Genomic DNA, 12,729 nt, shown 5'->3' on the forward strand with positions numbered 1-12,729 from the left:
TGATTCAGAAAGAAATGGGGTCACTGATGTCCTAGTCTGCACTCAGGTCTTTCCTGCAGCCACAAGGACTAGTACTCTTCTCTAATTTAGAGCTAGTACTATAAAATACCTGGCAAGTGGTCATCCAGCCTCTGCCTGGAGTCTACCACTTCTTGAAGCAGTTCATGGCATATTGAGATGTCTACTTGTTATGAATTTTTTTCTGACCTTAAGCCTGAATTGACCTCGTTACAATTTTACCCATTGCTCTTGCTTCCTAAATCAGCCCACCAATAAGCATTTATTAAGTGCCCACTACGTGCCAGGCACTTTTCTAAGTGCTGGGATTACAAAAAAGAGAAAACATTTAGTCCTTTCCCTTAAGGATTTCATAATCTAATGACTTTGAGACATTTTTAATCAAAAGCTTTGGTAAAATCAAAACCAAACCTATAGCATTCCATTGTCCATGTTATTAAACTGTCCAAAAAAGATGGGGGGGAGGTAAATCTGGAGTTACCTGTTCCTGTGAATAAAACATGCTGGCTCTTTGTAATAACCTCTTCACTTTCTAGATGTTCATGAACTGTCTCTTTAATGATCTTTTTGAGAATTGTCCAAAGAATGAAATCAAACTTACTGATCTATAGATTTTGGCCACTCTTTTTTTTTTTTTTTTGAAAATTGGTGGAACATGGGACTTCACATTTTGTTTCTCCCTTCTCAGTTTCCACCATCTTTCAAATTCACTAACAGTTGCTAAGCAGTCATGGCTGTCATTCTTTTAGGATCTGAGGATGTTCAAAGGTACTTGAACTCTTGAAGGGAAGCTAAGAGATGAGTATTGACTGAGCTAAGAGCTGAGTCAGAACTTTTGTTCTGACATTTTCCATGTAAGGATTATCCTCTTTGCTAATGAAAAATTAAAAAAATAGAATGGAGAGCCTCTGCTTTCTCTTCTATTGCTGTCAGCTATCATTGGCCCATCCATGCCAAGCAGAAGTCCTAGCCCTGGTTGTATCCCCCTTTCTACCCCACTCTAGCTATGGAACTCCTCTTTTTTGGCCATAGTCTCATTAAAAAGTGGGCTTCCCCAAAAGGTGATGAGCTTCCCTTCACTGGATGTCTCCAAGTATAATCTCTGACCACCTCTAAGATGGGTTGTAGAAGAAATCCCATACTAGTAGTGCTTCAACTAGGGGCCTCCCCAAATCCTGCCCTACATAAGTTTCTCAAGGTCTGTAATTCTCAGTCAACAGAGGGAGTGCCTGGGCTGACATGGTCAACATTCACTCCATCTATTGAAAGGGCCTTGAGGAAGGTTCAACATATTTTAAATCTCCTTTTGCAAAGGAACTTGATCTTGTGCCATTTTCCATCATTTTTCTTCATCTTCTTTGTCATTTCCTTTCCTCAGTAGGAAATGAATGAATTAATGAAGAAAAATTATTAGGCATCAACTACATACAAGTGGTAAGTTTTATGGAGACAAATAAGGAAGTAAGATGGGTTTCAGGGAGCTGACATTATAATAGGGGGAAATGACAAAAATAAGAAGTTTCTATCACAAGTCAAGACCAATAGGGAGGAAAGGGGAAGGGGAGGAAATAGAGTGATGGCCCTATCAGGAAGCCCTACTTTCAAATGCAACCTCAAACACTTACTAGCTGGATGATTGCTCTATATCTTCAGCCTCAGTTTTCTCATGTACAACATGGGGATGATAATAATAGCACATATCTCCTAGAGATATTGTGAGGCTCAAATGAGATAGCACATACAAAAAGCACTTTGCATACACTAGCATGTATAAATGTTGCTGAAGATGAACTAGGAAAGGCCAGCAGTCTCTAGGGCACAAAGCATCTGCTTTTAATCTTCTCTAGTATCATTTCCATCTAAAAAAATCATATTTTAAGCCTTTCTTTGCATGTGTAAAGAAAGTGCTGTAACCAGTACTTAGTAGGTGCTTAACAAATGCTTATTGACTAACTGGCTGGCAGAATGTAGAATGATCAGAGAAAGTATAAGCTATATGAAGATATTTATATACAATAGTACTTAAAGAAAAATACCCAATAAACAACTTGTTCCTGTCTTCATCTGATGAAATCATTCTGCTGAGCCTCTGTCATAATTTCCAGGAGACTGAGAGGTTGGAGGAGCATGTGTACAACGTGTCAGCAGAAATTGTGGCCTTGAAAAAGCAGCAGGTCCATCTGGATCAGGAAATCAAAGGAGAAATGAAACTTTTGGCTAACATCACAAATGACCTTAGACTAAAGGACTGGGAGCATTCAATGACATTGAGAAACATGACATTAATTCAAGGTAATATCAAGTTATTTCACTTTCCCAACAGACACCAACTTGGAAGTCTCTAGACATGCTGAGCTTGCAATCATTTATATCCCAACAAAGGATTGCCTGGTTCAAAAGAGACCCCGGGCTGGAATGGAATCATCCAAGTCCGGGGGAACTAGATCTTTGAGTGGGTCTGGTCAGTACTTACCAAAGTTGAAATCAAAGTCGGGCAGAAATCTGACATAATCCAAAGATAACCAATCTCAGCTGTCATGTTAGATAACAAAGAGAGTCAGCAGATCTCAGCAGGCTAAAAGAAAGGATGCAGTCTTAGACAATGGAATTTAATGGGGATAAATGGAATATCTGACATGGGTTCAAAAAGTCAACTTCACAATCAAATTACCAGGATGTTGTAGGTAGATAACAGTTCCTTGAGAAGAATTCTGCGCGGGGGTTGGGAGAGAGGATTAATGATATGCCAGATCAATGATACTCCCAGAGGGCCAAAGTATTAACAGGAACTTAGAACTCAGGTCTTCCTGATGGGAGCAATCTATGTTGTCTGGAAGACAGATTATCTGAATAGGGATGATGGGATTTGTTGTGGTAGGAAATAAAAGTGGATTAGAAGGTTGGAACCAGTTAGTGGAAGGCCTCAAGTGTTCCAATGAGTTAATTACAACACTAATAATGGCAAACATCACACAGGGCTTTAGAATTACAAAACACTTTATACATGTTTTCTCATCTGATTCTCCAAACAATCATGGCAGAGAGGAGCTACTAGCACCCCCCTTTTACATAAGGACACTTAGGTGGGAAGCAGCGAAGTAGCTTTGAAAAGTGCCTGATTCCAACTCAGATCTCCCTGACCCTGACCAACCTTCTAGCCATGATGCCACCTCATTGCCTCAATCTTTCATTCAGTGACTGAAGTGAAGGCAAAGTGGGACCTGCAAAGGTTCAGACATATTTCAAGAGGGAGAGATTACCCTCTACTGGGTGGAGGGCTACACTTTCTCCATGGCACTAGGACTGAGTGGGTGTCTGATCACTACTCGTGACTGGCAACTGTCACCCCTGTCTTTCCAGGCCCTCCTGGACCAAAAGGTGAACAAGGGGACAGAGGCCCCCAGGGAGAAGTAGGGGCTCCTGGCATCACTGGCCCAAGAGGTATGTGAATGGAAACTGAGTGTAACTGGACATGGTCTGGATGCTCCACTCAGTGAAGCAGAGAATGGGGAACCTTTGTGAGTAGGTCCTGCATCCTGCATCCTCCAGGAAGGATGAACATGTTTGAGGGAAAGCTAGGGTGAAGGGATTTCTGCCCTGGGGACTTAAATAGGAAAAGGGTACAGCTCCTGCCTTTGGGGAGTTCATCCTCTCATCTGAGGGAGGCAGGACATGAAGGAGGGTTTGGTTGGAGAAGTGACTGACACTTGGGTTATGGCAGGGGAAGGAAAGGAAATAAACATTTATTAAACACCTGCTGTGTGCCAGCCTCTGTATCTCAGATGGTAAGACCCTCAGGACCCTGGAAAGCAATGGAGATGTATGGGTCTGTTTCAAGCTGAAAGTAGGTGTCTAATACCTGGGAGGAACACTTGACAATGGCTCCATGCTCCTTCCCAACACCCCCTACCTTGGTATCCAGTTTGGTTGGACAGCCATTGGAAGACAGGGCCAGAGGAGGGGTAGCCTATGGGCAACCCCATCATCTCCCTGAGGTCTTAGAGTGACACGACCTCGAGCTGAAAGAGTCTTAGGTACTATCAAATCAAGCCTTTGAATTTTCCAATGAAGAAACTGAGGCCCTGAGAGCTGAAATGATTTTCTAAGGTCACACAGAGCAGAACTGAGATTCAGAGTTATTGTTATTTCAATAGCCCTAAGCTGGTGTGGTTTGGAGGAGAGTTGGCAAAGCTTGTGAGCATGTGTATACATGCACATATGTGTGCATATGTTTACAATATATTTATTTGTATACATGTGTATATGTGGAGAGGAGATATGCTTTGGGAGAATTCAAACCATTCTGAATGAATATCAAGGAGCTCATGTCAGTACCCATTACAGTGACTCAGAATTCAATTTGGTGGATGTTTTTTCAGAGCCTGCTGAATGCAAGGAAGACATTTGGGGTTGGAGATACTACTGGAAGATAGAAAGATAACAGTAACACAGATCCCTCCCTCAAGGAGCTTATGTTCAAATGGGATTATTGAAATAATGGGCACAGAAGTTCTCTGGGGTCTGCAAAGCTCCCCACCAAAGTTTTAGAGCTGATTCTATGTGCTCTTTTCCCAAAGGGTCCAGAGGTGGGTCTCAGATCAGTCCCCCTGGGGGAAAAGTTAATTCCCACAGGTCTTCTCCATCACTAGTCTCATCCCCTGTAGGGAGAGCATGGAAGATTTATTGAAGCTTCCCTGGCTTATAATAGCTCCAGTCTCACATGGCTGCTAGACAGCTCCCCCTGGTTGGACTGACTGCTGGATGGCTCCTCCTGAATGTCCTTTAGGGATCTCAGACTTAGCACTCAGCCATAACTTACTGTTTTTTCCCCCTAAAATCACCCTTGCTTCTCCTTTTCTTGTTTCTGTTAAGGGGTTCATCATTTTCCTAGTTTCCTGAGTTCTTTGACTGCCTTTGCAGTCATTCTCATTTTTTCGCTCTTTCATCTTCCACATCCGGTTAGTTATCACTGCCTCCTCCATACCTCTTGTATCCTTCTCCCTTTCTCCACCAACAGAGGCTCCACCCGGGTCAGGTCACCAATCTCCTTTCACCTGGGCTGTGGCAATAGTCTCCTAACTGTTTCCCCTGACTCTAATATCTCTCTCCTTCATTGCACCTTTCAAATCCCTGGCAAATTAAAAACTCCTAAAGCAGAGGTGTGGTTACATCAATCTTCTACTCCAGTGGCTCCCTACTGCTTTTACAATAAAGCAAACCTGCCTGTGTCTAGCATTTAAATCCCATCAAAATCTGGCTCCAACATGTCTTCCCAGGCTAATCACAAATTATTCTCCTTTATGCACTCCTTATTCCAGCCAAACTGGCTTCTTTAGGTACCTCCTGGTTTCTATAAAGCCCTGCTCCAGGGACATCTTTAGCACCAGGCTGCACTAAAGGGAGGCAAGACTCTTATTTCTGGAGCCTTCTTCAGGGCAGACAAGGTACCCTCACCTCCTAACCAGGCCCTTGTGAAGAGCTGTGCCTGCTCCTGCTTCCTGTGCAATGGACCTCCTCAGGTCTCCCAGGCCACAAAAATCACCACCTCATCAAGGGAGCGAAGTGCAATCCCCTCCCTCCCTCACTGGATCACTCCATCTCACTCATACTCTGCCAGGACTCATTCCTCAGTAGTTAACATGCTCCAATCCCTCTATATTCACTCATCCCAGTGATTCTAAAGGCTCAGCTATGAATGTACAAACTCTATTTTCCATTCCCAGCTTCCCATTCACTTACTCCTGGTCATCTCAACCCACCCTCAATCTTTGTCAATGTTCCTCTGAGGTCTTCCTTTGCATTGGGACCTTTGGAATACCTACTACATAAAGAATAAAATTTCTTTCATCTTAAAACTCTTTCTTTCAGACTTCTTTCATCTTCTTACCCTCACTAAGACATGGTTCCCTCCTGATGACATGGCATCTCTTACCACCCTTTCCATTACTGGACGTATCATCCCTTGTAACTCCTGACTCATATTCACTGTGGAGTAGTCAGAATGCCACCTTGCCCTCTATACCACTTCCAAACTCTCCATCTGCCACTTTCACTACACAACTTCTCGTACTCTCACCCAATCCAGGTCTTGATGGGTTATCTATTGACTCGCAGGACATTTTCTTCCTTTCCCAAAGAGTTCAAGGTCAGATTCATAGTCATTGTGCAAATTCTCCTATTTCTGCTCATTTCACTCTGTTCACATGAGTCCTCCAAGGTCCTTCTGAATCCATCTTTTTTGCCATTTCTTATAGTGCAAGAAAATCCCATTATAATCATTTGACATAATTTATTCAGCTCTGCCTCAATTTAGGGTCACCCCCTGTAGTTTCCAGTTCTTTTCTATAACAAAATGGCTTGACGTATTTTTTATATATACATATTTTCCTTCTATCCTTGATTTCTTTGGAGTATCACTCTAATAGTGGGAATGATGGATCTAAGGGGGTACTGTTAGCAAGAACTGCTCTCCAGAAATGACTGGATCACTTCTTAGCTCTACTAGCAATGTACTATATTAGTATACCTGTTTTCCCACATCCCCTCCAACAACTGGATTTTTTGTTATCTTTGTCAATCTGTCGATTAATAAATATTTAATTATTAATAATTAACAATATTATTATTAATAGCTAACATTTACTAATCACCTACTCTGTCAGGCACTAGGAATAGAAAGAAAGAAGGGCAAAAAAACAATCTTTGCCCTAGAAGAACTGACAAACTAATGGGAGAAGACAGTGTATAAAAGGAAGCTGCAAAAGTGGGTGAGTGGAGAGAGTGGAAGATGTGGTTCAGGGCGTGATGAAGTCCAGAGAATACACCTGGGTAGTAAAGGGCTAGGAGTTGGAACCACAGAAGTGTTTTCATTTGAATTTTTCTAATAATTAATGACTTGGAAACTTACTTAATATTGTGGTTGAGAGCTTGCCTTTCTGATTTTGAGAGTTGTCTATTCATATCCTTTGATCATTTTTTTCTGTTGAGGATGGCTCTTACATATTTGTACTAATTCTTTATGTATCTTGGATATTAGGCCCGTAAAAAAATAAGTGCTGAAAAGTTTTTTTCCTCCAGTTAACTTTCCCTTCTAACTTTAAGAGCATTGATTTTGTTTGTGCAAAATTTTTCAACACTATGTAACCAAAATTTTCTGTTTAATCTCCTGGGAGTCTATCCTTTATTTGCTCTTCACTTTTTTAAGGCTTTCCTCCCTCCTCCCTTTAATTAATGCCTTGACTAGTCCAGGTTTCATCAGAAAAAACCCCACTTTTTTTAAAGTGAAAAGCATGACTTTGGCACATGCCTGACCTTCCTAACATTCAGCTTAAAAGTCAGTAAATGAAGTTACAATGTCTAGAAATCTGATCATGCATTTGGTGGGAGGTCTTAGCTATATTGTCAACTGAAAAATGTCATCAAGAAAAGTCTTGCTGTTACTTCTGCATTCCACAGATCCCCAAGGCAGCCCCTTCCATTTCTGGACATTTCTTAACGGTTAGGAGGTTTTTCCTTATCTTGGGTTGACATCTCTCCCTTTCTGAAACACCTGAGTCCAAGCGGAACAACGCTCATTTTATTCAGTGAAACACTGTGCACCCAGAGCTAATGTCCAAGGAGTCTGGAAAGGCAGTTGGAGCCAGGGATTATACACTTGATTTCTTTCCACTTGTCTTCACAGTTATCATGTGCCAGTCACATCTTATATCTGCGTGACATTTTAGCTTTTAGAAATATACTCCCTTCCCATTTCAGTTCCCCAGAGCTGCCATGGTGTGCTTTAACCCCTATAAGACAAATTACTGAGTTTGGGTCACTTTCTTTTTCTTCCTTGGGTTCCTCAGGTCTTCCTGGTCTAAAAGGTGACAGGGGATTGACAGGCCCCCAAGGAAATAAAGGGAATCCTGGACCCCCAGGAATCACTGGAAGACAAGGTACCGTGATCATGCAGCTACCATATAGAAACACATGGAAGCTAATATGGGAGTCAGCAGAAAGAATGAGGGGAGAAGAAGGAAGGAGAGAGAAAACAACTGGAGTCCTGTTTTGGGCACAAATCAGGGTAGGGTAGTGGACAGTAATCCTGGTGATAGCTACGTCCTAGAGCACTTACAAGCTTCTAAGGGCTTTCCTTGCCATATTCCTCTGAGGGGTTTGGAGGGAGTGGAAGCGGTGAGGATTGGTATCCCTATTTACTGGTTGAAGATACTGAGGCTGCAAATGACAAAATGATCAACTGAGGTCACAGAACCTATGCTAATGAAGCCTAAGCTCACCTAAGGAGGCAACTAGTTGGCTCAGTAGATGGAGCAATGGGCTTAGAGTCAGGAAGGCTTGAATTCAAATCTTACTTCAGACACTGACCCTGGGCAAGTCACTTAACCTCTTTTTGTCTTAATCTATTGGTGAAGGAAATAGCAGACCACTCTAGTATCTTTGCTGAGAAAACCACATAAACAGTATGGTCTATGGAGTCACATGCCTTAGTAACAAGATTATCATGACTTTGGGGGGGGGGGGTCAGTCTCACTCTTATTGAAATATATGAAGCTTGCAGCTCATTGAACCTCTAGATGACTGACTGTCTAGTCCTGTTCTGTGCATCTTGTATTTATGAACCTGATCTTAAAAACAGCAATCACCACAGTAACCAAAGGTCTTTTGCTTTATCTCTATCAACTTCCATCTTTTTCTCTGTGAGATCCTTTTTGAAAATCAGTCAGCTCTCTCTCCCAGCCTTGAGTCCATAGTAATCGGACTTAGTATGAACACAGTGCTTAAAGGTCTACAACATACTTTCCATGAATTACCTCCTTTGATCCTCACAGCATCTTTGAAAGGCATGTATCATGATTGTTCTCCCCATCTCAAGTGGAGAAAACTGAGGCTCACAAGGTTTAAGAGACTTGCCCAGGGTCACATAACAAGGAAGTGTCTGAGTCAGGGTTTGAACTAAGACCTTCCTCCCTCTGTCCACTCCACCACCCAATGGCCTAGTCATCTAGAAAATCAGCTAAGCTATCTAGGCCTTTCTCCAAGTTATTGACGTGAACGCTCAAAGAAGCAGGGCCAAAGACAAGACCCCAGAGAATTGTGGTCATGCTGGCATCACTTGGTATTTGGCATTAGGGCTGTGCCAGATCATTCCACTGATCTCTTCTGCCCACATTCCCTTCTTGTATCCAAGAGATATTGTAGAAAGGAAAAGATGAGTTTTTATGAAAATCCACCCTTGGATGAGCCCAACTCTCTCAACAGTAGACCCTGCTTGCCCAAGCACTTTTTACATCAGATCATCAGACTTTGAGCCAAAAGGGATTTTAGAATTCCGTCTCTTCTAAAGCCAGAAGCTTCCCCAAGGTCACACAGTAAGTGGGCAGTCAAACCAGAATTCATTGGAGGCATCTAGGTAGCTCAGTGTGTAGAATGCTGAACCCCATGAGAATCAGAAAGTTTGACAGTTGTGTGATGCAGGGTAATCATTCATTGATCTCCCTCTCAGTCTCAGTTTTCTTATCTGTAAAACGAGTCTAATGACCTCTAAGACCATTTTCAGCTCTAAAGCTGTGATCCCATAATTTGAACCCATGTCCTCTGGCTCCAAATCCATGCTTCTCCCAGCACTCTGTCCAGACCCTCTGGCCCCTGGCCAACTGAAGAAAGCTAAAATTAGGCAACCTCAGCCTTGCTTATCCTTGCTTCATCATTTCCTTGCTCTGCCCAGTGCATTCTCCTCGAGGAAACAGCCTCAGTAAAGGGGCAGATCCCCCACTGAGCCTGATGTCATCTCCGGGGCCCAGGAGAATAGGGCCGTGGAGACAATGACCGGGATTCAAAGCATGTACATCATGCTTTAACATTATAGCTCTTCACATTTCTATCTTCTTTAATCCTCATGACACCACAGGGAGGTAGTGCTCTTCTTATTATCCGCATTTTATTGGTGAGGAAACTGAGGCAGACAGAGGTAAAGGAACTTGTCAGGTTCTCACAGCTCATGTCTGAGGTTGGATTTGAACTTAGGTTTCTGACTTCAGGCCCAGCATTCTACTCACTGCTTTGTATAACAGCCTAACCCATAAAATAATAGTGGATATTCACGTAGAACCTTTAAGGTTTGTGTTGTCTTTTATGAGCATGATTGTGACAGCCCTGTGGCATTGGTATCACAGCTACTAGACCCATTTTATAGACAGAGAACCTGAGGCCCAAGGGGTTAAGTCACACAGCTGCCTCCAAGTCCAGATCTCAATCCAATGCCTTGGTGCCTCCCTAATATTAACCCTGTCTGGGGGTACAGCATTTGAGTAGCAGAAGGCAGGGGACTGGCTTAGGCCCTGGGTCCCATCTGCATTTAGGAGGGAAGGATGATCTTGTGGGGTCTGGTTCCTCAGTTTTCCCCTACACCTTGGAGGGCTCTGAGGGTCTGCCCGTGAGCAGGGTCCTTATGGTGGTATGTAAGCACCATCCCACTTGTAATCCATCCCCCTTCACCTCCCCCCTTCACCCCTCCCATTCCTCTAAAACAAGTATGAATTTCTTTTAAAGGTTTTCCTGGCCCAAAAGGGCAAAAAGGCGCAAAGGGGGATTGGAGACGCTACTGTAAGTATCTGCCAGGGTGCATCTCTGGCTTGGGTTTCTTCACTGCAGTCACCTCCGGCATTGACTGAGCCAGGATGATGGTGTTAGACAAATTCTCCCTGACCTCGGTCATTGAATCTCAGGGGGGCTCCATCCAAGTCCACCATGTCAATTGGTGTTGTCTAAATGAGAATCGGGGGGGGGGGGATTGGAAGAAATCCAAGGCATGAGGAAGCTTGACCCAGCTTGAGTGGAGATTGTCCATTTGCACTGTATTTTAAAATACAGTTCCTAGAGATGTTCCCTTGACACTTCTTAGAGAAGAATGGGGAAACATGATAGATTCTTTGCTGGTCATTGAGGTGAGTGAGACCTCCCCATGACTTCTGCATCCTCAGCCCTCCCAACCTTTGGCTGCCAGCTTCTAGGTGAATGCTCACCAAGAAATTAAGACTTCCCCAGACCAAAAGGAGAAAGAAAAGGCACCCTGCCCTCTCCCAGGTCAGGAGTCCTGGTGCACAGGAGGGTTAGGGTCAGTCAGGCCCGGAAGACACTCTTCAAGTGTGGCCTTTGGAATTCCTCCTGGTGGATTGTTTCATAGTGCCTTGCACACAGCAGGTGCTCGTTAAAAGCTAGTTGACTGACTGACTGGGCCTTCTGACCTAAGATTTCTTATGAACAGGAGGAGAGGGTGGGAAAAAAGGAAACAGTGGCTGGCCTTCAGCCATCATCATCACCACAGTAACAATAATAAAGCTAACGTTTATATGGTGCCCATTACGGGCCTGGCACTGTGCTAACTGCTCAGCACATATTACCTCACAACCACCCTGGGAGGTAGGGCCTACTATTATACCTATTTTATAGGTGAGAAAAATGAGGAAGATGGAGGTAAAATGATTTGCCCAGGGTCCCATAGCTAAGAAGTTCTGAGGCCACATTTGAACTCAGATCTTCCCGACTCAAGGCCCAGCATTCTCTCCACTGTGCTCCCTAGACCCCTGCAGAATGGGAAAATGGTGGTCCTAGGGTCATACTTTAGAAGTGGAAGGGGCCATCCCCACCTCACAAATGAGCATCTAGTTCAGACCTCTAAGGAGGAGAGGGAGGCCCAGCTAGAGAGCTTGCCATGGGAACCAAGCCAAGGGCTGGAATTCCAAGCTCCGTCCTTCTCCTGTGTACCTACACATAAAGCTTGCTGGATGTCCTAAATGGAATGCACAGGAAAGGAAGGGATTGTGTTGATCATGTACTGCCACAGCATGAACTTTTCCACTTTAATTTGGAGCCTGAGGGTACATGACACATTCTACAAGGTATATTTTTTCCCATCATCAGGAGACTGGGTCTTGACAACCAGCAGCCACTTCTTTCATCTGGGAACATGCCTGATACCTGTGGCTCTGAGTCCAAGTTGCCTCTTCTGGCTCCCATGCTGAGCCCATCAGTCAATGGGCCAGACCAGGGTCCAACTCTGGTTTGTGCATTCGTGACTTCCGGAGAGCTCAGTTCTAACTTACATGATGCTTGGCACTGGGCCCTGCCTCTGTCTCTCACCCTCCAGCTCCTGTAACCCCCTTCTCTTTACAAGGTCTGACCTTGGCCTTGCTAATACCTGATCCAGAGTCTCCCCTCTCTTGCCTCTGCCTTGCCAGCTCTAACCATTGGCCTTCCGATTCAACTTTACATATGCTCCTGGGGAACCCACCAATTCTCTAGTCCCACCCTGAGCTGGTTTTCTCTGCTGGTAACTGCTGCCATCCTCTTACCCTAACATGAGACAGTATATTCACTATTATATCAACCCACTTTGGAAACAATAAAAATCCCATGTCACTAAAAGTGTAGCATACTCTAAGATTATCTTAATTTAATAGTCTTTTAATGGTACAAAAATTAAGAGCTTGAAAATTATTTTCCTGGAAAGAAAAGGGATATTTGACCCCAGACTCTGGGTTCTGTTTCGAAGCTGTGAATGGATATTAACATGTTCATATATGATTTTAAAGACTGGAACTAGCATATGTTTTCTGAACTGTCCAGGCATAACACAAGAGATCCTGAAATTTCCTTCATTAGAAATACTTTCCACTTTGGTTAGTTTTGTTACATAATTACCCATTTATCTTC

General features: G+C 43.5%; 1 protein-coding gene across 5 annotated transcripts in view; it reads left to right on the forward strand.

Moving 5' to 3' along the window:
* MSR1 (macrophage scavenger receptor 1) overlaps positions 1-12,729 on the forward strand; it is a 79,837-nt gene that overhangs the window by 32,747 nt on the left and 34,361 nt on the right. For 4 of the 5 annotated variants that reach the window (XM_072625680.1, XM_072625681.1, XM_072625684.1 and 1 more), the window contains 4 exons: positions 2,124-2,310; positions 3,379-3,459; positions 7,863-7,952; positions 10,567-10,620. In XM_072625680.1, the coding sequence (XP_072481781.1) occupies positions 2,124-2,310; positions 3,379-3,459; positions 7,863-7,952; positions 10,567-10,620 (412 nt within the window). Of the gene's footprint in view, positions 1-2,123; positions 2,311-3,378; positions 3,460-7,862; positions 7,953-10,566; positions 10,621-11,937; positions 12,442-12,729 lie in introns of those variants that run through there. The other variant, XM_072625682.1, reaches the window with a different exon arrangement.

This window comes from Notamacropus eugenii, chromosome 7, assembly GCF_028372415.1.
Source record: "Notamacropus eugenii isolate mMacEug1 chromosome 7, mMacEug1.pri_v2, whole genome shotgun sequence".
Lineage (NCBI taxonomy): Eukaryota > Metazoa > Chordata > Mammalia > Diprotodontia > Macropodidae > Notamacropus > Notamacropus eugenii.